Source organism: Mixophyes fleayi, chromosome 5, assembly GCF_038048845.1.
Source record: "Mixophyes fleayi isolate aMixFle1 chromosome 5, aMixFle1.hap1, whole genome shotgun sequence".
Taxonomy (NCBI): Eukaryota; Metazoa; Chordata; class Amphibia; order Anura; family Limnodynastidae; genus Mixophyes; species Mixophyes fleayi.
In genome coordinates this window covers 13,833,760-13,860,477 of record NC_134406.1, presented here as the reverse complement: position 1 = coordinate 13,860,477, position 26,718 = coordinate 13,833,760, and the positions used below count along the sequence as shown (strand labels likewise).

At 40.9% G+C, this 26,718-nt stretch overlaps 1 protein-coding gene across 1 annotated transcript in view; it reads left to right on the top strand.

The window, feature by feature from the left end:
- The window catches only part of EFR3A (EFR3 homolog A), a 108,391-nt gene that overhangs the window by 18,596 nt on the left and 63,077 nt on the right, over positions 1–26,718 (top strand). Inside the window, exons 3-5 of the mRNA XM_075211701.1 lie at positions 23,510–23,586; positions 25,214–25,341; positions 26,408–26,558. Coding sequence (XP_075067802.1) covers positions 23,510–23,586; positions 25,214–25,341; positions 26,408–26,558 — 356 coding nt within the window. The remainder of the gene's footprint in view (positions 1–23,509; positions 23,587–25,213; positions 25,342–26,407; positions 26,559–26,718) is intronic.

The window sequence follows — 26,718 nt, the reverse complement described above, 5'->3', positions numbered from 1 at the left end:
GTTATTATTTCATTTACTAGAAGACTGTGTGGTATGTGTGGAGCTTATGCTCATTTGGGATTGCCGCTTACAGCTGCTGTGTCATTGGTTGTTACATAAGCTCCTCCCCTAATGCTGTGCTTGGGATCAGCTGGGATGGGATATCCTGTATCGCTGGTTTTCCAATGCTAGAAACTTGCAGGATGTCCTTGTTCTAATCTTAAGGATAATTGGTTTAAAATATATATGTCCAATTTTATAGGTTTACTGTTCTCTCAAATCACACATGTGGTTTTGCTGTGGAGGAGAGCCCATCACAGCTTCCTACAACACAGACTACACCTGGAAATGATGTCTGACCAGCGGGGTCTATAAATAATGCCATTAATTGACCGGCTTCATAAATGTTATCAACTTTGTTTGGTGTTTGATAACAGCACTTGTAAAGATGCATTAGCGGGGTTGCGCTGATTTGCAGTTATCCCTAATGTATCAATCGATCTGGTCCGTAAATAATAGCCATGAGTGACACATGCCCATGAATGATTGATATCTTCCATGCTCTGTTATGTGGTACATATTACATACAACTAGAGCATACTTAACTATACCTGACCCTTGTAACTTTTATTGATTTACTGAGATGTTAAGGAGTTTGCATGGGAGGAAGAAATTCAGTTGTGGCGATGTGGCACGCGGACATCACTGCGATGTCCATCTGCGCACATTGCCAGCCTTTATGATGGGAATCTCTGCTCATTTTTCTGCACATGTCTACAGGGTGTGAGGAAAAAATGAGCGGAGATTTCTGCCATAACATTGGCGCGGTGTGTCTAATTTGGCGTTCCAGAGACACCTCGTGGCAGTCTCTTATTCTGATATACAGTGTTGGGTTTTTATGTAAGATTTAATTTATTTTTTATTAAATCGCCTCTCTCAAACTATTTTATCATTGTTGCAAACACTGTCTGAATTGAGACAGCCAAGTGTGTATGTATATGTGTGTGTGTGTGTGTGTGTGTGTGTGTGTATATATATATATATATATATATATATATATATATATATATATATATATATATATATGATAGATATCATCATCAGTTATTTATATAGCGCCACTAATTCCGCAGCGCTCTACAGAGAACTCGCTCACATCAGTCCCTGCCCCATTGGAGCTTAGTCTAAATTCCCTAATATACACACACAGACTAGGGTCAATTTGCTAGCAACCAGTTAACCTACCAGTATGTTTTTGGAGTGTGGGAGGAATTCGGAGAACCCGGAGTAAACCCACGCAAACACGGGGAGAACATACAAACTCCACACAGATAAGGCCAGATAAGTGCTCCACACAGATAAGTGCTAACCACTAAGCCACTGTGCTGCCCCATATAGATAGAGATATATAGATAGATATATAATTAGTCTCTGCTAACTTTCTGAATGATGCATGACATGCTAGTGGCTCTAATTGGTGTGAGTAGCCCTCTGACATTTGATACAATCTCTCTTATTAGTAACCAACCAGGGTTTTGTAATTTAAAAAATATTTTTTAAAGGGACCATAAGGAAAGAAAAAAATTCTCTATGCAGATTATTTTCTGTCTGTTTCTGAGATTTTGTATCACATATTATAAATATTTTACTTTTTTTCCTTCACATTTCCCATGGAGTAATCTCAGTCTGCTTTTCCAGGGCTTCTTTTTGACAAATTGCACTCACTTTGTCTGAGTATGCTTAATTAATAATATTTAATAATTGATAGTGCTAAATGATGAGTTTGTTTTAATAATTTAATACAGAAGATACAATATTCACAGCACTGCCCGGTTAAAGCGATAGAATTCATGTCTCCCAAGTGCTTTATATTTAGGGAATGATGTAGAGTTGGACGTAAGTCAGTTTGCTCTGCATAGAAAGGCGTCTTGCGTAAAATTTGTCCTACTGCGCATGCTCACAACTTGTGTCTGTATTTTGAGTTAAGCTTATTTTATACTTGCGTCCACTTGCACTGGTGCAATTTTCTGAGTTGATGAAAGCTGCAGTTTTGCACCAGTCATACTTATATGCGAGATTTAAAGTTTCACCTGGCTCAAGATAGTTGCAACTCAAAATACAGTTGCAGAAACAGAAGTGTATGGATGTATTTTTGCGTGTAAAGTTGCAATTTTGAGCCCTTATTCATTAAGGAACGTAAATGCCGATGCGTACCATGTTTTGCGTAGAATAGCACTGTGCATGCTCAGGAGCGGACCATGCACCAGTGATCACAAGTATATCAAACGCCTCTTCAAATGCAAAGGACACTTCCAATAGCCTAAGACTTCATGGGTGGAGGGAGGGGAGGGGCGTATGCACGTAGTCCATCTTCAGTAAGGGCGTGCCAAGGCTGAGTGCACGCAGCAGCGTCCCGCGTGCCATTCAAGCTTTGGGCATCTCTAGTGTACATGTCTTTCAGTCTTATCCCCTGCACCAGCTACAGGTCGGCTGTAAGTGCTGAGTGATAGTGACGACGGCTGTGTATGCAGCTACAACATGTGTTTACAATCAAGAGCAACTGTAAAAACGCATTAAATGTTCAGTATTTATTAATATCATCCTGACGTGGGAAAAATAAATTTTAAAGAAAAGTTTGCAATTGAATACTTTTTTTTTTATTTCTGTGCGTTCTGGTATATTCCACATATGTATTGTATGTATCCTGCAGTGTATTGTCTGGCAGAGCAGAGCAGACCTAGATCCGTATTCAACAACAGACGTTTTTTCGGATCCGCTTGTAGTTGAATATGGACGCGCATATGCCTGAATAAAAAAAACCCAAAACGTACAATAAGTTCATTTCCGTGCCTTAATGAATCGGACCCTTCATGGTTAAAGAAGACAATATTACACATATAAAGTAGAAGCTTGTTATAGCATAGGCTCAAAGGTATTCATTAGGAACTCAGGAAATCACTCAGCCTCATAATATCTGTTAACATACCGAACACATCAGCATACACACCATTCATTCATTCATTCATTCATACATACATACATACATACATACATACACATGTGTACATTATGCTGCAATTCACCCTCCGTTTCCTCTCTCCTCTGATTGTCTTATTTGGATATTTGTTTCTCACTCTGATCTGGCGTTTGGCATACAAGGGAAAGTGACATTGATGATGTCACTTTATTGCACACAGCGCTGCTTCGCCTGCTAACGTCAGTCCGCTACCGGGATCGCTGTTGGGGAAGATGCCGTGCAGCGATGTCACAAACATTACCTTAGAAAAACGTGCTTATTTTTCATTTTTACACTCATTGATGGAGTAATGCTTCCCTGTAAATCACTAGCCTGACCAATGCGTGTCATTATTCATTTGTTACATTCATTACACGTGTTGCAATCCTGGATGTATTCTATATTATGCGCCCCATACATTATACAATACATCTGTTGCCCTCCAAAATGTATTATACAGTCTGTGCACCCTCCAAAATGTATTACACAGCCCGTACACCCAAACTATGATTAAACCAGCCTATGACACCTTCCCATTCTCAATAAATATTTAAATTAAAATTGCCAAGCCGCCTCCTAATCCAGTGCACCTTGCTAGTAACATTACAGTCTCGCAATCTCCCATGCGTTTTCCTAGCTGGTTTCCCATCTTATTGAATTTTTTTTGAAGATCCCATCAATTAACTAAAATAGCATTAACCATTCATATGAAATGCTGTTGTGATAAAACATAGGGACATTAATAAAAACATTGGCTCCTGTAATATGTCCCATCCCAGTGTGTTGCATGTGTGTGATGTAAGAAGAACCGTTAGTGACATTCCTCGCAGTGTCATTGTCCAGGATGGAGCCTGCTACGCCACAGATGAAGTATATAAAGCTACGATCCTAGTGATAGTATAAACTCTGACAATAGAGCTTGTATCACACATTGCAGCTTCTAAACAAGGACACAGGCATTTAATCCTCTCACAGGAAAAAAAAACAAATCTAGTACGCCATATGGTGCCATGAATATTACCGAATACACTATCATTTTAACATGCAATTGACCATTAAGTAAACAGAAAATTTCTGGTTCAGGAAAACCTTTCATCACATCAGTAATATCACTAAAATGTCACAAACTGATGAGCACATGCAAATATATTAAAAGTGAACGTTTGTTTCTCCACAAGTTGCTCCCATTCATTGCCATTGGTATGAGTTGATGTGCTCACACAAGACCATACTTTCCTTCTTCTGGATAGTCCAAGAGACTCCTGAATTTTGGGGATTCCTCCAGGACTTCCAAGAGAACAGTAATCCCTCCCGGATCGCGGGGAGAGAGAAAGTTGGCAAATATGCTCATAAGGTTGGAATAATGTTCACTATCTACTGGTGTGTCAGTCTAGCTAGAAATAACTTTAAAACAAATCATTTTATCCCTTCCTGAGGTGTAGTTTGTATTATTTTTGGAAGCGATGGGACTCTCTTTTGGTACCGTACCGTTTTTCATTTATAGGTGTTCAAAAGGGAAAAATAAATAAAATACTTTCCATGATTCTTCCCGTAGCAACATTAATTTATTCCAAAAATGGAACCCCAAATTTTCTGCAACTTGATTCAACTACAATGATAACAAATATATGTATTATGTCTAATCCTAACACTGGAATGTTTCCGTGCATAGACATTCATTTGTCACTATAAATGTGCAATGCAAATACATGCACAATGACAAACAGATTTAATTCAACAGTTTAATTCTCATATATGTCCGTGCTCTTCATAAGTATTACATGCTGGGAAAATGTTCTCTGTTACGAATAGAACTTGAAATGATCTGAACCTTTTTTACTTCATTTTTTTTTTATTTTGGCTTGTAACCCCCCAGATTTCTACTGTAATTGCCGGCAATGTGCGCGGCATGATATCCGCACGCCACTTCACCAGCAATTGAATGACCATATGAACACAAAAATTTGAAGCTCTCATAACAATCTTGAAAACATTTTTTTTGCACATCTTGGAAAAAACAAGCAAACAAATCTAGTCATCATCATCACCATTTATTTATATAGCTCCACTGATTACGCAGCGCTGTACAGAGAACTCATTCATATCAGCCCCTGTCCCATTTGAGATTACAGTCTATATTCCCTAACATACATACACAAAGACAGACAGACTAGGGTCAATTTGATAGCAGCCAATTAACCTACTATTATGTTTTTGGAGTGTGGGAGGAAACTGGAGCACCCGGAGGCAGTGCCGGATTAAGGGAATGGAGGCCTCTGGGCTAAGGGGGCCTCCATTCCCCCGTGAGGGCCCCCCCCCCCCCGTGATCCGAGCTGCCCCCCCCCCCGTGATCTTACCTCCTTCCCCGGCGCGCTGTACGCTCTTTACTGAGGAGATCTCGTGAGAGTGAGACTCATGAGATCTCCTCAGTAAGGAGACTACAGCTCGCCGGGGAAGGACCGCAGTGAAAGTGCTCAGCAGCACTGATCGCGCCGGGGGTGCCCCCGACCGATCAATACTGCTGCTGAGCACTTTGAAGGGCCCCCTGGATGCCATAGGCCCCTGGGCTGTAGCCCAGTTAGCCCTATAGTTAATCCGGCCCTGCCCGGAGGGAACCCACGCAAACACTGGGAGAACATACAAACTCCTCACAGATAAGGCCATGGTTGGGAATCAAACTCATGACCCCAGTGCTGTGAGGCAGAAGTGCTAACCACTAAGCCACCGTGTTGCCCCACTAATGTGTACTCTTAAAAGGAAATTGGATCAGAACTCAAGTGCCCTCATCATTAATATACCACTGTGGGTATGACATTTCTTGTCTGCAGAGTGTCAGGCTTCTGTCCTGCTTAATACCTGGATACTTTGCTCTATCACAGGGGTAGGCAACCCCTGGCACGCGTGCCAGATGTGGCACTTCGACCATTTCTTTCTGGCACTCCGAAGCTTTGCAGCTGCCTTACTAAAGCAGCCAAAGATAGACGAAATGCAACAGTTCCATTTTGATAATCTTCGGCTGTTTTAATAAAGCAGCTCCATGGTTCCCTTGTGGAACGAATGGTGTGTGGATGTGCGTGCTGAGTCTCCAGAGAGTAAATATGAGGCATAATATCACATACACACATATACAACTGGCACTCCTGGGCTTGAAAATATTTTTTTCTGGCACACTGACAGAAAAGGGTTGCCGAGCCCTGCTCTATCATATCCTGGAGCAAAGCTTCAGCCTTTAAATATCACCCTGTAATACTAAGCTTTAATAGGATTAGCACAGTGCTAAATGAACTGTTGATGTATTTTTGTTTGTCATGTGTGCACTAATTTTGTCTGCAAATGTCACTTTTACTTTAGCTCAATACATAGTTAGACAGAGGCAATCGGTGGCGGATTCTGCATATGTGAAGCTGTTGTTTTTTATCTTGCCAAGACTGTCACACACTGCAGATGTTTTCTGAACCAACGGCTTTTACCTTGTAGTCTGTTGCAGTTTTCTATCGGTTAAAGTGCATCGATCACTGTGAATTGACACTTAACAGCTCTACATTAAATTAGAAACTAGTTTTATAATCGTCTAGAAGAAAGTAATGGGGAAGCGCTGATAAAATTAGAACATCATTTATTCAAATACACTTGAACTCCTAAAAATAAATCTTATTACAAAGACATACAATATAGATTAATTACAATAAAATCGGTATTATCCCAATCTATATCAATCGGGATTGAGTATGGGGGTATAAAAATGTGTAAACCTGTATTAATGTTTACATATAAATCCACAATAGAGTATAATATAATCTTCTCATAATAAATATGGATTCTCAAAATGAAACAAAAAGTGAAACTGGAAGCTCAAATAATCCTGTGGATCCACAATAGCGCTGTTACTCAATCCAGTATTATAGGATCCTAGGTAGCCCCACTGATCTATAGAGTATGTCTGACGACATTTCATCAATATTTGAAGAACTCCAACGTTATCACTCAATCCAATAATGAAGACTCCTATGTATCCACACTAGTGTGTAGAGCAGGCCTGTCCAACCTGCGGCCCTCCAGATGTTGTGAAACTACAAGTCCCAGCATGCCCTTCCAGCTATCAACTGGTTGTCTACCAGCAAAGCATGCTGGGGCTTGTAGTTTCAAAACACCTGGAGGGCCGCAGGTTGGACAGGCCTGGTGTAGAGTATATCTATGACGGCATCTCAATCAAATTTAAAGAACTCCTGAGATATATCAATTAGGATGCCAATTCACATCTATTATTAATGTATTGATAATGAACTTAGCTTTCTGAAGAGTCCTTATGTGGTGCCATCCATTCGAATCCGGATAATGTATAAAAACCACACATATAACGGCTGTAAATATTCTGACTACCGATCGGGATTCCAGAAGTGATGTCTCCTGACGCGTTTCTCCGTCCGTATTGACGGTTTCATCAGAAGTAAGTAATCTATATTGTATGTCTTTTTGTAATGAGATTTATTTTTGAGTTCAAGTGTATTTGAATAATGATGTGCTAATTTATCAGCGCTTTCAACATTATTTTCTTCTACTTGAGGTTTTTGTATATGGCAATTACAGCAGATTGCCAGGTGGGAGCTGCAGATAATTAGCTGTTAACTCCCGTGGTAGATGGTCCTTTAGCGCCTGTACTATTTCAATTCTTGTTATAATCCTCTAGACTTTTTGTTCCAGAGAAGCATATCTTATACGTTTCTTTGTTTCTATGGTATCCATCTACTTTTACTGAAGACGGATTCAGCACATTATAAAGAAAGATGGGCATTATAAATGTAGCTATTGGAAGATGGAAAAAAAAACCACTCTGCGGAGCGGTGGGACCGCGCAACGGCTCTGTGGAGTGACAGACTGGTGGAAAGTAGATGAAAATCTGGTGACACTGGGTTATATCTATCAATCCTTCTAAACTTAAGGAATAGAGGTGTTGTCCGTAGCAAGCAGTCAGATTCTGGATATTTTCTAGATTGTACTAGATAAATAATAGCTGGAATCTGATTGGTTGCTACGGACAACACCTCCACTCTTCCATTTTAGAAGGCTTGATAAATCTATTGTCCATTGTCCCCTGGTAATGTAGTGTCCTTGCAAAGCCATAAACAATCCTACCTCTGTCTTGTTCCGAATCCCCGTATAAAAATCATGCAGAGGAGAGAAGCGATCCGGGTGGGAGCCCGGCGATGTGTTTGTGTATACGGAGGGTGCTAGTATCCAATCGGAATGCTCGCCTCATTTAATGGCTTATCGCAAAGCTTATGGTTCAATAACCGAAAATGTCTCTTGTCTTAATTGAGAGTACCTGAGCTGGTTTGTGCGCCTCACAAATGGACAACACCTTATAAAAGTCGATCGCTAAGATTTGTTTTTAAGTAACAATACAGATGGCACTAACTACATAATAAAACAAATACAGTTACATTGTGATATAATATTCAACAACACTGACTGCTGACTCAGGGTGTAAAGAGCACCCCGATTTTAAAACTGGAGGAACCGGCTATTAGAAACTGATTTTGTTAAAAAAACGCACAAAAGACCCTTTAATCTAGTTTCCATCATCATGGAGGTTATTTCGATTAAACTTGTACATCAACATGTCCCGTCTCAGCTGTGTGGAGTAAAAACAGCCTCTTGGGATACAAAGGTAGTTTTCATCTCCCCGCGCTCTCATAATAATTATGGATAACATCTACTGAATGGATACTGTTACTGAGAAGACTGCAGCTGAATGAGCAATGAGTGAATGAGCAACTGCCATTTTATACGTTCACAGATTATCCCCAGGAAATAAAATATAATATAGCTCTGTGTCAAAAATGAGATACATTACTCCTACTGGAAACAAATATTCTGTTTGACTCCTGTCTAGGTGTCTGTGATCTTGTGATTACTATTTTTTAACTAGTGTATGTGATAAAAAGTGCTCTTGTTATAAACCTTGAAGGCTCAGTCACACGTGTGCTTGGAAATTGTGTAAAAATGCATGAAAATGAACATGCACTTAATACCACTTTCATACTGCCGCCCCGGCAATATCCTGGGTTGTTAACCCGGGATATTGCCGGGGCACAGGGCAGTATAGATAAGAAGAATCCTGGGTCGGGCGGGTTCATACTGCACCTGCCCGACCCGGGTTTTAGAAAAAAAAAAGTGTAAAAAAATGTTTTAATTAAAAAAAAATACATAAATGTGTACTTAACTTATTTTCAGCCAGCGGTGTCTCCGGTGCGTTGCCGGCTGTCAGGGGAACCTCTGGGTATTAAAATGACGTCATTTCTAGTCCATTATAAATGACGTCATTTTAGTACCCAGAGGTCCCCCTGGCTGAAAATAAGTTAAGTAAACATTTGTTATGTATTTTTTATTAATTAAAATCATTTTTTTTTACTTTGCAATTTTTTTTTTTTTTTACAGTATGAATGGTGAGACCCGGGAATTACACGGGGTGCACCATTCAAACTGCAGGTGAGCGGGGTCCAACCCGGGAATTACCCCTCGCAAAATCACGGGTCTAAGTCCCGGGATTTTAGACCCGGGATTTTTTGGTTGGACTATTCATACTGCACCAAGACCCGGGTTTTTGGTGCAGTATGAATGGGGTATTAGTGATGTGTTTATACGCTTTTCAGGTACTGTACTATATTATTATTATTATTATTATTATTATCCTTGTTTATACAGTGTCACATGAGGTCCACAGCGCCGTACAGAGCGCAAGCAGCAAGACAGTACATGGTATAAAAGTACAGTACAATACAATAAACAGATAACACTATAACTTTCAACACAGCTACTGGGATGCAAGGGGTAAATTCAGCGCAGGCTGAAACCGGTGCCCATTAGCCTGGTCGCCACTAATAGGTTTAGAGCCACAGAAAGAGGTGCCAAGATGATGGAGGAGTGGTATTTTACCAATGCAATCTACTTTACTGGAGCCCACATTACTGGATGAGAAATAGATTGTGCTCTGGTCTACAGCAGTGTTTCTTAAACCTGGTCCTCAGGACCCCCAGCAGTGCATGTTTTCAATGTCTCCTTGCTTTAGGTGTATTCATTACTGACTGATACATTGTAACAGATCCTCAGGTGGTAAAATTATTTTCCTTGTCACCTGTGAGGGGTCCCTGAGGACTGGGTTTGAGAAACGCTGGTCTACAGTTTTAAATGAGGGGTTCAAATTTTAAATTGTAATGGTGAGAACGAGTCCATAGTAAACTGCTCCTCTGTGTCACGGTTACACAGGGAGTGTAAGGCTGGCTATGATCTCACAGCCCTGCGCCACACTTCCGGTCTCGACGGAGATAATGCCGTCATTTATATTGGCTTATAGGGATTACTAGTAAATGTTCCAGAAAAGTGGAGTTGGCCTTTAAATCATTACATAAATATAGACACTATATGCTGTATTGCAGTAGTTTAAATTCAAATGTCTAATATTAATTTATTTCTGTTACCTTAGAAACCGCAAGTGCGTAATGGGAAAATAAATGTTTTTTTTGTAATGGGTGCCAGCTTTAATGTTTTGTTGATACCACATTGTTTGATGGTTGGTTTTGGTTTTAATCAGATTTCACGTTTTGTCTTTGCTTTTTAGAAGACTTTAATTGGCACCAGCCTAATGTTTTGTGAAAACTCCAGCCATGTAAAATTCCCCTGTCCTATATCCTAATTTGCAGAAAATTACAAACATGTTCGCGTTTTTTTCACCAATGAAAGTGTTGCCTAACTAATTTTCAGATCCATGAAGTGCCAGTATTCTCAAGTAATGTGATAATTACAAAAGCTGTAAAGATACTTTGCGAAAATCTAGTTCTAGTACATAGCAGCGATTGTGCAAAAATCATTCTATTCTAAGCATTTGTTACATGGAAAATGCATATTAAACCATGCTGCTAATATTAACTATTAGATGTATTCACTATCTTCATAAATGAATGGGCAATGGAACCATTTAAAGAGCAGAATATAGAATGGAAGTTATACAGTTGGCACTACTAGCGTGGACGGTGTTATGGCCACATGAGCTGCGCGACTATGAAGTTAACTAAACTCCTATTTATGAACAAGATGTATGAAAATGTATTCAGTGCTCGGATCTATGGCAGATTTCTGTTTATATGGGATTAGTATTTTTCTGTATTTGTTCAAAAGTGGTGGGTGAGTAATGATTATATAATGGAGTTGTTGTATGGTCACAATAGTTTGTTTCTAGCTGCAGGACAGTGTAAATGTTATGTCATTTAAGTGGAACTTGGTATATTAAAGTCCGATTGTGGAGACCAATAGTCAATCTGTTGTACATAGATAGAGACTCTTGGGCTATAGACTCTAATAGACTATGACAAACCATTTTTAGTAATGAAATCACCAGACTCTAGTTGGGCGCCTTCAACATTTTGCAGTTAAATACCAATGTAAAGGGATTTTTCAGAAGGTTGCAACTACTACTATGGGTGGCACTGTGGTTAGCATTGCTGCCTCACTCGTGGGTTCGATTCCATCTAGGCCGCTATCTCTGTGATGTTCTCCCTGTTTTAGGTTAACTCTGGGTGCTCTGGTTTCCTCCCGCAGTTCAAAAACATGCTGGTAGGTTAACTGGCATCTGAGAAGAACAGGTTCTGTTGCATAATATGGTGTAATACGGTGTCTTTGTTTTGTCATCATTGGAACAACTGCTCGATATTGGAGTTGCAGAAATGAAATGTATTTTGTAGGATTGCTGTCTGAATATCTACAGTGAGCGCCAGTACAATATATTCCTGATCCCTATGCTCTTATTCAATTATTTATGGTGCCCGGAGTCTGGACTCAGCGCTGGGCTCGGACGGGATCTCTTCCTCTTAGGCTGAGCAGCTGGATCACTTCCAGCTTTACTGTTGTCTGTTAGTGCCGTTATATTCATCATCATTGCATTCAGCGTTATCCACTGTAACAGATCCGGCCGTAGTGCTCACTATGAGGCCACACATGCTGCCATATTGGGCTGATTGCCCCGTTCTGAGAGCACAGTGTGTGGCCAGCTTTAGTGTCCTTTCTGTCTGAGCACTAGTTGAGGAAAATAATCCTGTGGCTGGCAGGGCATCCTGCCACTTGTAGTTCTTCACAGGTATTTATGCATTTTCCCGTTCTGCTACACGGTGCATTACGTTTTGTGTCGGTCATTTGTGTAATAAGCTATATTAGGTCACAGCTTCATAGTCATCTTGTGGAAAACATTGAAATCTGACTTATAGTAGCTGATGTTTTCATCCCCTCACCCGGGAGCTCTCTTCCTTTATTCTCTTTGCTGGGATACAAGCTGATTAGTAACCATCGATGACAAGCAAACATTTCTTAGGAAGAACATATAACTAAATTAAATCGAGCAGCTCTTGTTGTCCTATTTTCCTTGCAGCATTTTATTACATACTGTTTGAGGTGTAAATGCAGAGTTCTTACACTACAGCTACAGCCTCGCTTGGGGCTAAAAGGTTTTGTCTTCCTTATATAGGTAAATGGACAGAGACAAACACTGCTGGCTGAGTCCATGTCCTCTGTGCGTTCAGCATAGGAATCAGTGATGTTTATTGTAAGATCCATTAATTCTCCACTTTCAGCACAATAAATGGAAAGCAGCTAGGACACAAGTACTTATTGCAGTCAGCAGAGATGAGGTTGTATCTGCATTATGGCCGCATTCACAGATGTAGACATAGGAACAAAATCCTTTCAACCCTTATAAATAAAGTTGCTGAAGACAGTTTGGTCCATTCTAAGCTGCCCACATTGTATCGCACTGAATGTGATCCAGCCTATTTAAAATTCAGGTTTCATTTATGATGGTGCTTATGTCCCTGTCTTACCAGGAAGCAGAAAGTGGTAGGAGAGCATGTGCTGGCTGCTCTCCATATTGTTCTGTCTTTTTATAGTCCTTCTCCATATTCTTCAGACAGGATAATATCCTAATTATCAGTTAGATACAAAATACAGCACAGATGACTGCATTATGTGTTGTCTATAATATGACCTTTTATTACGGCTTTATCTAAACCACGCCCAATTTTTACTCCTTTACATAAGAGGAGGAGGAAGTGGCAGAGTAAATGGCCGTAGTACAGACAGCCCAGAAACATACGGGTAGGTTGATTGGCTTCTGATAAAAGGGACCCTAATGTGCACTAATTCCACTTTAGCGAAGATTATTAAAATAGTTTATCGCTTGTCAGCACATCACTGAAATTGATCTTTTTCACTCTAACATCATGATCCAATCACACACTAACCTGCTACATAGACTGTGTGACTGCGCTGTGACATCACCATCCAATCACACACTAACCTGCTACATAGATTGTGTGACTGCGCTCACTGTGTGACATCACCATCCAATCACACACTAACCTGCTACATAGACTGTGTGACTGCGCTCACTGTGTGACATCACCATCCAATCACACACTAACCTGCTACATAGACTGTGTGACTGAGCTCTGTGACATCACCATCCAATCACACACTAACCTGCTACATAGACTGTGTGACTGCGTTCAGTGTGTGACATCACCATCCAATCACACACTAACCTGCTACATAGACTGTGTGGCTGCGCTCACTCTGTGACATCACCATCCAATCACACACTAACCTGCTACATAGACTGTGTGACTGCGCTCACTGTGTGACATCATCATCCAATCACACACTAACCTGCTACATAGACTGTGTGACTGCGCTCACTGTGTGACATCACCATCCAATCACACACTAACCTGCTACATAGACTGTGTGACTGCGCTGTGACATCACCATCCAATCACACTAACCTGCTACATAGACTGTGTGACTGCGCTGTGACATCACCATCCAATTACACACTAACCTGCTACATAGACTGTGTGACTGCGCTGTGACATCACCATCCAATCACACACTAACCTGCTACATAGACTGTGTGACTGCGCTCACTGTGTGACATCACCATCCAATCACACTAACCTGCTACATAGACTGTGTGACTGCGCTCTGTGACATCACCATCCAATCACACTAACCTGCTACATAGACTGTGTGACTGCGCTCACTGTGTGACATCACCATCCAATCACACACTAACCTGCTACATAGACTGTGTGACTGCGCTCACTGTGTGACATCACCATCCAATCACACACTAACCTGCTACATAGACTGTGTGACTGCGCTCAGTCTGTGACATCACCATCCAATCACACACTAACCTGCTACATAGACTGTGTGACTGCGCTGTGACATCACCATCCAATCACAGACTAACCTGCTACATAGACTGTGTGACTGCGCTCACTGTGTGACATCACCATCCAATCACATACTAACCTGCTACATAGACTGTGTGACTGCGCTCAGTCTGTGACATCATCCAATCACACACTAACCTGCTACATAGACTGTGTGACTGCGCTCACTGTGTGACATCACCATCCAATCACACACTAACCTGCTATATAGACTGTGTGACTGCGCTCACTGTGTGACATCACCATCCAATCACACACTAACCTGCTATATAGACTGTGTGACTGCGCTCACTGTGTGACATCACCATCCAATCACACACTAACCTGCTACATAGACTGTGTGACTGCGCTCACTGTGTGACATCACCATCCAATCACACACTAACCTGCTACATAGACTGTGTCTGCGCTCACTGTGTGACATCACCATCCAATCACACACTAACCTGCTACATAGACTGTGTGACTGTGCTGTGACATCACCATCCAATCACACACTAACCTGCTACATAGACTGTGTGACTGCGCTCACTGTGTGACATCACCATCCAGAAAAAAAAGAGCCAAAGAGGGTAATTTGCTGTCTCAGGAGGGCTGTATGTGGGTGAGACACCTTTCAGAGCCTCCAGGACTCATGCTGCACATCCATGCACAAAGCCTTCCAAATTCACTTAGGACTCAGACAATATAGTTGGTCCCATAAAATATCTAACTTTATACACAACAAGGTGAACTTGTGAGCTGTCTGTTGGACAGTCCACACCAAAATCCGTGTGCAATACTAGATGTGGGTGAGTTATGCCCTTAATTGTGGGATCAAAACAAAGTCTTTATTGTCATTAATTTCCTTGTGCTGGTTGTACATCTCTTTGAATAATATCCCCCATTCCATAATCTGACAATAAAATGAACAATAAACTGAACTCGTGCGCTTCCCTACAGAAGGCTGTCGCTCTGCATGACTCGCAGACCCCTCTCCCTAGGCAGCTTAAGGATGTATTCCAGGTTAGCTGAATATAATGACATTGAGGTGACCTTGTTTATAGCACTGCCTGCCTGCATTTATATTGATCATTTAGCCTCTCTGACTCTCGCCAGGCAATAATGTATCCACTGTAAATCCAATGACATCCAGCTCATTATAAAACAAAGCTTTATCAGCCATGAACATTTGGCTGTTACCTGTTCAACAAAATCTATAAAAAAGTAACACACAAATGTCATCTAGAATCGTGTAAGTTATTTGTAGACTAAAAGTGAGGAATCATAGTGATATCATTCTATATGAGAGCGCTTCATATAAACTGAATAATAAATGCATCATTCTAGTTTAATATTTTGTGACATGACTATAATAAGTGCTTTCAGGAATGCTTCAAAAATCCATTTGTACTGTGAGTGTTAGAGGACAAGTTAGATTGCCACAATGACATATTTCAGTAAGATGATGAAATAGTTAATTTGTGTCCTGTAGGTTGTCGTAGTGTGATTGGGATTTGGACAACTGTCTTCAAATACCTTCCCAACTTCATATTAATCAGATTATTGGCAGTTTCTTATGAAACATACAAATCTCACAGTGTATGTTATCAAAGCTGGCAAAGTATGAAAATGACTGTAGACAGTTTGTGATTGGGCAGCAGTCTGTGATTGGACAGGTGCCTCTAAAGTTGGGAACTCACTGAGTACACAGTTGTTGTGCGGATCTTGTGATTCACAACCGTTTGATCAGATATTGCATTAGTGTGTACACTCCTACGATCATGTTTTATCGTACTAAAACACAACGTATCGTTTGATTTTGGTTTTTTGCAAACTTCCTAGAAATCACGATCAACAATGTAACAATGTCTGGCAAATGTGGCAGTGTGTACGCACTGACGACCAGCAGCGTAGGCAGATATCTGAACAGTGTACAGAGTCACAATCTTTTCTGCATATGGTTATGAGAGATGAAGATCACAGATCTGATGGTAAATTGTGTATAGTGTGTACACATGACTCTGCCTGCTCATCGGGACTTTCAGTCATTGGTGAAATCGTTGGAGACTTTGCACCTAAACTATGATTGCATAGTTGTGTACCCAGCTTTATACAGTTATAGGCAACCTGATACACCACAGGGGCTGCGTGGCTGCCCCTCTAGCCTTTTAAAAGGGCCGCACATTACCCTTAACACTGAAATTAAGTTAAAACAATATATTTAAAGAAAGAGACACATCTGTAACAACGTATCAGCCGGCGTATTAAGCAAGTGTTACAAGCATAGCAAACAAATCTAACAAGGAAGGAGCTGGGGGCCGTAGGGAAAGGCTCAGAGGGCCGCCTGTTACCCCTCAGTAACACACTACACACACTGTGCCAACATTGAACCATTAAAATCTTTCGTAAATGTTCATCTAATAGATAATTTATGTTACAAAGCGCAGAGTAAAAGGACTAATAGTGAGAATTACTTCTTGTATGAAGAACAAGAGAAATTTGTACTATTGGTCAATATAGAAAAAAACAGTTAATGATTGAGATGGAGATTGGCTACAGTAACATTGCTGAACCGTGTATCCAACCTGTTACTGCAGCATTTAAAGTACCGCACTCTAATAGCGGCTAAATTAGTTTCGCAAATGGAATGAGAATAAGGTTGTTGATTAATTTTACAGAATATTCACTTATCTGATTGGGGACAGGAGAAGGCCCCTCGGAGACTGCAGAAGTTTCCACGGCGTATCGAATGGCTGCTCCTCCGTATTGTTCTCAGAATCCGATCTGCTGGGTATCCAGGTGTGCACTGGCTGTGATGTCACGGTGTAATTACCTGCTGCCGGCGTTGGCATAGTAATTAATCATCCAGTAACTTAACTTGATGGCAGAGTCACCGTCCAGACACTGTGGCAGGAGGAGAAATATTCAACATTCCCTTTTAGCATCTTCACGATGCAGTGTTACACACCGGGTGTAGCAGAGAGTGAAAACACTTATGTCTTTAATCCTACGTTGGAGCCCCGTCTGCTAACTTGCTTGGGTATGTTTTTAAATAATAATAATGATGACTTTGGTGGCTAATGCGAGTTCTATATTTACCACAACGGCCTGGTTCGGTTTTGCGATCAGAGCGACTTTCTGCACTTAGATGGCTGGTGCTCGCCTTAATGACCTACATGGCGTTTTGTGTATTGGTGATAATTTCATTTCATGCTCTAAGATTGGGAAACGATAGCATCAGCTGGTGATAGTTTATTTTCTGTGACTGCGAACACAGGTGACTGGCTCCTCAAGGGACCCATGTTCTATTTGTTCCTCAAGTTGTTCATTTGAGATCTCGTCTTGTTGCCATCTGTCGTAATCTTAACAGTGTCTTCTTGTCTGGGTAGCGCAAAGGTCGATGGTTTTGTAACAAGTGCTGTGGGAGGAAAGCGCGGTGAACTTTGTGTTTGTTTCTAATAAGCCAAGTTTTCATGTTTATAACCTGATGTCATGTAGTGGTTTTGGGATTTTTCCACTGTGTGTATGGATTGAATGCCGCAGCCCTTACTGCGTAGAGGATTACATTGTGTCCTATTGCACCCGTTTTGCTGTGCAGGATTTTGTGGTCTTGTTGTGTTGAGACATTTTTACATTTTGCAAGTAATTGTTTTTAAAAACAATCCCCCCACCCTCCCCCGAGCTTCTTATTTGACATAAGTATTATTATTATTATTACCATTTATTTATATAGCGCCACTAATTCTGCAGCGCTGTCCAGAGAACTCACTCACATCAGTCCCTGCCCCATTGGGGCTTAGTCTAAATTCCCTGACATACACACACACACACACACACACACACACACACACACAGACTAGGGTCAATTTGATAGCAGCCAATTAACCTACCAGTATGTTTTTGGAGTGTGGGAGGAAACCGGAGCACCCGGAGGAAACCCAGGCAAACAGAGGAAGAACATACAAACTTCTCACAGATAAAGTCATGGTCGGGAATTGAACTCATGACCCCAGTGCTGTAAGGCAGAAGTGCTAACCACCGTGCCTCCTAGGCAGTCCTGGTTAAGGCAATATCCGTATAAACATTAGTAACCACACACTAATACCATAATAGAATTCTGACGTGAGATAAGACTATTGGTGCGTTGCAGTTAAATCTGTCTGGGTGTATTAGTTTCTTTTGCTTCTGTTTTGGCTTTCTGTACATTTACTTACATGTATGTGATTGGCGGCTCTGTGGCACAGTGGTTAGCATTGTTGTCTCACTGCGCTGAGGTCTGACCAGGAGCCTATCTGTGTGAAGTTTGTATGTTCTCCCCGTGTTGGTGTGGGTTTCCTCCCACAGTCCTGAAACATTATTTTAGGTTCATGTCTGCTGAATACAATGGACTGTATGTATGTACAGTATGGTGTGTGTGTTTGTGTGTTTAAAATATAGACTGTAAGCTCCCATGAGCAGGGACTGATGAATAAATATTCTCAGTATAACTCTGTGTAGAATGGTGGCATTATATAAGTAACCAATAATAAATAAATGTAACCTTTTTTTTTTTATGTATAAACTTATACTGACTTCCCTTTAATACACATGTCTGTACGTTAATAAAAAGTTGTAGGCATGTTACGAATTGCTTAATTGTCACATCAGCTAACACATTTGGTATAGACTGAGTTTTGGCATCCAGGGGAAACCATAGATTGATGACTGCCCTTCTCCAACGACAATGCCTCCTAGGCTGTCCTGGTTAAGGCAATATCCATATAAACATTAGTAATACACCTAAATCATTGTGCCCCTCAAACACCTTTTGAAATACTTATTTCTTCATCATCATCATCATCATTTATTTATTTATATAGCGCCACTAATTCCGCAGCGCTGTACAGAGAACTCATTCACATCAGTCCCTGCCCCATTGGCGCTTACAGTCTAAATTCCCTACTACACACACACACACACACACACACACACACGGGTCAATTTGATACACACACACACACAAGGGTCAATTTGATAGCAGCCAATTAACCTACCAGTATGTTTTTGGAGTGTGGGAGGAAACTGGAACACCTGGAGGAAACCCACGCAAACACGGGGAGAACATACAAACTCCACACAGATAAGGCCATGGACAGGAATTGAACTCATTACCCCACTGCTGTAAGGCAGAAGTACTAACCACTTAGCCACCGTGCTGCCCGTATAATTAATTATGATTGTGTCGTCATGCCTCAGATGGCAAAGCCAACCTTGTACTGGATCAGCATCAGGGAGAATGCCAGACTCTTCAGGGAGTCAGGGAGTTCATCCCTATTTGAGGGAGTCTCCCTGACATTCAGGGAGAGTTGGCAAGTATGAGCTAGAAACTATGTCTTATGCCCATTGGTGACTTTTTACCAGCTGCAGTAGTCCTATGTGTACTGGCGGATCCCTGTGGTTTTACTAGCTTTGCGGATGGGGCTTGCTTTGTCTAAATGTATTTTTTTGATATTTAATTCTCCATAAATGCATCTGCCTATTCTCAGTGCTTGTGGCGACTTGTTAAAGTTACGCCTAATTACGTGCGTTTATCCCAGGATTTTCTCATTTATCTGACTATTATGAGCCGTGTGCTCTCTAATCAATTCCTTTTCATCTTTTAACTTTGCTTTCATTTTAACGTGAACATTTCATATTTCCCCTGAGCCAAGAACCTCTTCAGCTTGAAAACAAGACCCAGTCGGCACAGTGTAAGATGGTGCACGTCTTAATGCATATTAAAATATCCAGGCCCGCTGATCTCCCTGCGTGTTATCCCTTTTCAGGTGATTCATTGCAACCTGCAGCCGTGAATCACCATCTCACTAGATCATCTGTATTATTCAATCGGATAATCTGTTCAAAAGCTGCATGGTCTAATGAACTGCATCAGAGTTCAGAACACCGAGCGCCAACATGGTGGGAGTATTGCTATTATCCATTCAGCCAGAAGTGCTGCTTGGGAAATAATTGGAATATAGAATAACACATAACCGATGTATAAAGGCATAAAAGGTTTCTTGTTGCTGTAAACTGGATATAAACTAAACCATAGATGTGCGAGAACGTTTTAGTCATTTGAGGAAGCTGCAGATATGTGAGTGGTTACTGTTAGCGAGGAAGAGCGAAGGCAGGTACTCTCACTTGAAAGGTAAGGCAGGTACTCTCACTTGAAAGGTAAGGCAGGTACTCTCACTTGAAAGGTAAGGCAGGTACTCTCACTACAAAGGGAGGGCAAGTACTCTCACTACAAAGGGAGGGCAAGTACTCTCACTGCAAAGGGAAGGCAGGTACTCTCACTGCAAAGGGAAGGCAGGTACTCTCACTGCAAAGGGAAGGCAGGTACTCTCACTGCAAAGGGAAGGCAGGTACTCTCACTGCAAAGGGAAGGCAGGTACTCTCACTGCAAAGATAAGGCAAGTACTCTCACTGCAAAGGGAAGGCAGGTACTCTCACTGCAAAGGGAAGGCAGGTACTCTCACTGCAAAGGGAAGGCAGGTACTCTCACTGCAATGTTTCTCTTTCTGTGAATCATAAACATGGTACTTCAGCTTGGTAAATTAGACTAAAAATAACAATGTATTAATATGTAACAAAATAGAGACAAAATAAATGACAATTTAACATTTAAAGATACACACATTAGCTGTACTTGGAATTATTTGCATCTAATAGAAATATATGTGTAGGAAGCATACAACATATATGAAAAACAATACAAAATATAAAACAAAGTTCCCAAAATTTTACCTGAAAAATATTTTTAATATTAAGATACATAAAATAAAGTATCCAACTATTCCTACACGAGAAATGTTGCTGCTGTTGAAAATCAAGCTGTATGATAAATACACATACCATCCATGTAATAGCTTTTCAAACAAAAGTTGTTTAGATTATCCACCCAAATGTACTCCTACTCAAGGATGCTCTCCAGAATAATTGGAGAGTCAGATGTAAACAAACTGATCTTTGAAGTCAGAATATTACTGTATGCACTTGCTTGGCTGAGTATATATATCAAGATTTTTGTGGCAGAGAAAATTAGGAGCATTTGTTTGAATAAACAATCTCTTAGCGCTCTAAAGGGGTATCGCTATAAAGATATACTAATTATGTCAGGGGTGTGCGACACGTGGGTCGGATACAGGAAATGAGTCACAGAATCTGGTTTTAGGGTTCCCTGATTGACAGATACGTATTCAGTTGACAACCACCTGCTTTGTAATCCCAGAACAGCATTCCATTTTAATTATCCCCCCTCCTTCTTCATAACAGTACTTTAGTGGCGGTCCCCCCCCCCTTGGTATCCCTCTCCACTTTCACTGTGCTAAGCCAGGTGCCAGCCAAACAGCGCTGAAGGTGATCGCATTTTCTTGAAGCCCATTGGTGGCACTGCTAATGATTTATTAGCTGGTGGGATAGGAGAAGTTATTAATACAAAGTTGACTTGCCATTTAAAGGACCAAGTGAAAACTACCAGAAAAAGAGCATGCCAGCTTACATAAACAACGTGGCAAGGAGTTTTGAGAATATACTTGCAATTTTCTAGTAAGAAACATCGTTTTATTCCCTACCTGACAAACCACTAAACAATAGGATGGTAGAAAGAGGATATTTTTGCCCTTGGTTTGAATTATTTGTTGAGGTAAACTTACCCTGCTCTTCTGCAGGCTGGTTTGCTAAATAATAAATCAGCCCTACTGCGCTCTATACTTTAATCAATTCAGATATGTAAATTCAGAAGCCAGAATAAAATCTTGACATCTTAGAAAAGGTTGCTGTCTAGATCTGACTCTTCCTAGTTAAAAACAGGTTCCAAAATTCTTGTTGTTTTTTCTTTTTGTAGCATAATCTTAAATCCTGCAGACGTTTCTAGGGCACATTAGCAGTTTGCATTGATAGAGATTGACAGGTACTTTCTGAAATCGTGTGAGAAGTCGAAGGAGAAATAAGTTTCCTTCCAGATCCTGGTTGCTCGGTGCTCTTTTCTTTCTGATAACTTGTGTACAGGAGCTTAAATGGGCACAGTCCTCTTTGTGTAGGGCAGAAATCCCAATTTTACTCTGGACTTGTCCATAAGAATTAACATTTTCTCATGAAATATTACATGACCAACTAATAAAATGTGAACCGTTTATTGGAAAAACCGCTCCCAGTTATATCCCCATCTGTGTGTTCCCTTTAAACAACCCCAGCGTTTTTGGGTAGAGCCGGGGCCTCCTTTCAGCCAGTGAGTGAAGATCTCGTTCTGCTACTGGGCAATATTGAGAGTAAAAATGAAAAATAAATGTAAGTTGTGCAGGGGATGACAATGTTGGCATGATAGAGATCATTTTGTGTTTTTGTTTTTTGTTTTTTTTTGTTTGTTTTGTTTTTTCCTGCATACAAACTGCATTTCTTTATAATTAGTATCAGCGTGGCTCTTTGAAGGATAAGTAGGAGCAGGACAATACTTTGCACATCTTTAAACTGATTAGTAAGAGCAATAATAACAGTCTGTAAAGTCCAATTTAAGGCATCCACATTATAAACCACCAACTGGGTGTTACAGGGTTGCTATTTTTCACATCTGGAAGGTAAAATTATGCACAGTGGCTCAGTGGTTAGCACTTCTGCCTCACAGCGCTGGGGTCATGAGTTCGATTCCCAACCATGGCCTTATCTGTGTGGAGTTTGTATGGTCTCCCCGTGTTTGCGTGGGTTTCCTCCGGGTGCTCAGGTTTCCTCCCACACTCCAAAAACATACTGGTAGGTTAATTAGCTGTATCAAAAATTGACCATTGTCTCTCTGTCGTCTCTGTGTGTGTGTGTGTGTCAGGGAATTTAGACTGTAAGCTCTCTGTCTCTCTGTCGTCTCTCTGTCGTCTCTCTGTCGTCTCTGTGTGTGTGTGTGTGTGTGTGTGTGTGTGTGTGTTAGGGAATTTAGACTGTAAGCTCTAATGGGGCAGGGACTGATGTGAGTGAGTTCTCTGTACAGTGCTGGGGAATTAGTGGCGCTATATAAATAAATGGTGATGATGATTATGCTCCACTATCTACTGTTCACTATAAAACTGGAGCTGTAATTTATAACCAATGCCAGTGTGTCTGCTAAAGGAATCTGCTTCAGTAGCTGAGCACTCGGTGACATTTACAAGTGATGTAATTAGTTTTCGGCTATTTAAACTTATTATAAATTCTGTTACTTGTAAGTGATTTGTACTCCAGGGTAATCAGTGTATTTGTCTCCTAGGTGTCTGTGGGTGCTGCGGAGCTCTACGGCCTCGGTATAAGCGTTTGGTGGATAATATCTTTCCTGAAGACCCTAAAGTAAGTTATATTAACAGAACAGGATATTCGTTTTCTGTTGCAGGAAGCTGACAATCTACTGCAGAAAAATGATCTCCAAACTAAATTAGAAACTGTTGAAGCCCCTCACATATCGTTAAGACTCATAAAGACGCTGTAATTCAAGCTGCTGTGACCTCACTGCCTTTTCCCTTATTTATAAATCCTCCCACCTGCACAGTACATTTCTGCAGAGTATGTGTGTAAAGCTGTCAGTCACACTGTGCCTGCTCGGTTCAAGACACCTCCCTCATACCATGGCAGCTTGCTGCAGAGGAGTGAGAGAGAGCATGGTGAATTTATTTAGTCAAGTATAAACACTCTAAACACTCTTTTAAGATACAATATTCAGAATTATAATTCAGACTTTAGTATATATCTGTTTCAACTACTGGCCTTACTTGTACTGTAACATATATATTATTTTTTAATTCTCATAATTTATAAATGATGCATCAAGTTTGACAGGATAATTGCAGCTGGCATTTGCAATACATAATCAGCAACAAAGTTGATAGAGAATAGTGTCACAGTCATTATACTATTGTTAATGTCATTTCTGTTGGGTTGTTTTGATATTGCTGGTGAAGCCAAACCTATTACTAATCTATTGGATAATCCCAGATTTGTCCAGATTAAGCTTTGGTAATTGGGCAGTTGCCTTGATGAAGAAAAATGCATTCACTATTTGGCTTGATATAATAAAGCAGATGTATTATTCCTTCTCATGTATGAATGAAAGTAGCAAAAAAAAGTACTATTTTTAGATACATGATCCATACTGAAAGCCCCATCAGCTTCAGAGGTGAATTCGCAATCAGCCAATCAGAAACAGCTAGCTCGTGCTGGTGACCGGCATCATGATCGGTGTGTATTTGCACCTGATCTCTAACACCCGTAAGGCGTATATGCATCTCTGTACTGGTGTGCCGCAACTGCATCTGCATTAATGCGTGCTTACTGTACGAAGCCTATGTTGGACCGCCCCTTCCCTCCCCCACTCCGCCTATCCAGTCGAAGGGAGGCACAAGTGTTTGATGTGGGCAATGCTCTATGTGCGCATATATGTGTGCTCTGTCGAGCATCCACAGTGCAATGTTTTGCAATTTACGCTGCACCAACAGCTGCACGTCCACTTAATGCAGTGCTGTGGCTATAGCTGATTGGGATGAAAACATTGCTTCACGCCTTGTGTTCACCAAGCTGTAAGGGAAGATTGGGAAAAGTCTGAACAAAGTTTTCACGACCTCTTAGTGACCCAGTAGGCTGCGTCCTCATGAATGTTAGTTTAGGCTATTAAATTACCTCCACTTTGTGTAGAGTAGGAGAGTGGTTCCCAAACTGTGCGCCTAGGCTCCCCGGGGTGCCTCGGCAATCTCACAGGGGTGCCTCAGGCAGGGCCAGGGGTAAGCAAGGCGGGGGACTAATTGGTAATTATTTTGGCTTAGGGGTGCCTTGAAAAAATTATGGAGACCCTAAGGGTGCCTTGAACTGAAAAAGTTTGGGATCCACTGGAGTAGGAGAACACTTTTTTAAACGTAACATGTTCAGTTCTTTCACAAGCCATGTTTGACACATCTATAAATGTCTATTATTTTTGGTATTAAAGGATGGACTTGTTAAATCGGACATGGAAAAGCTGACGTTCTATGCTGTCTCGGCCCCTGAAAAGCTGGACCGGATCGGTGCCTACCTTGCCGAGAGATTGAGCAGAGATGTGGTCAGACACCGTTATGGGTGAGTGAAGCTGATTTGTGTTCATAGACAAATTTCCATAATGCAAAGTGGGATTGTAAATATCTTGTCAGTCAGTATGCAGTCTGTTTACTGGTTACAGGATACAAGAACTCTGGTCTTCATTCAATGCTATAAACTTCTTCTTTATCTTAAGCTGATATCTGTAGTTGTGAAAATAAGGTTGTTTTATTATAGTTGTTCACCATTTCGCGTTTCTCTGCATGTTCCTATTGTAAGAAGTGAATATAGTATAGATACATAAATAGGACATATACCTATATAATATATTGTAAAAGAACCCTTGTTTTTCACTTTTATGTATAACAAGTGACCATTCTTTACTGTGGTCACTTTAATAAACTTGTAGAAGATCTATATAGATCTTCGGAGTCTAAAAATCTACTGAAAATGAAATCCCAATGAAAGCACTCTATTAAGAAATCCGGTTCAGCCTCCATAAATATGAATTACTACCTCCAGTGTATGACATCATTACTGTAATAGGCTTCAATTTATAAAAATAAATAAAAATATTGGACTTGATGATTCGCTTAGAGTGTATAGTCCAGCCCTGGCCAATCTGTGGCTCTCCAGGTGTACAAGTCCCAGCATACCCGCCAGCTATCGGCTGGCTCTCAGCTGGCAAAGCATGCTGGGGCTTGTAGTTTCACAACTCCTGAAAAACTAGGCCTGGTGTAGAGTGTCTCCGCTTCCTCAACTGTTTACATAAAAAATCTATTATAGGATGATGGATATATGGGACATATACCCAGCCGTGTATTTCTTGTGGCAGCACCGATGTTTCCATCCGCCAGGAAGGATAGTTACATGTGTTTGAAGCATCCAGAGTGTGAGTTGGTCTCTTTTACCAATTTGGTTTGATCTGGTAACCACCAACATGAGGAGGAAGCGCTGGATCTCGCATCAACCTCGACCAATCAGTTGTACTTCAGTGATCATAAGTTACTTGATAAAACTAGCCTCTAATATCAGCTAATCTGCCAGTAAAGTTATTGATAAATCCTTAGTATTGGAATGTGCATTTGTGTTTTCTTCTTTTTCCAAGCAACGTGTTCATTGCAATGGAGGCCTTAGACCAGCTGCTTATGGCCTGCCATTCCCAGAGCATCAAGCCCTTCGTAGAAAGCTTTCTGCACATGGTGGCCAAACTTCTGGAGTCAGGAGAACCGAAGCTGCAAGTGTATGGAACCAATTCTGTAAGTATCCAGTGCTGTAAGTCTCTCTATCTCTCGTTACAGTATGTTGTATCAGACAATGCAGCTGTGTTTGTAACATGACTCAAATAGACATATCTGGTCTCTGCCACTGGGGTGTTCTAGGAGTGTGGTCCAACTATCCAGGCACTGCCATGCAGCA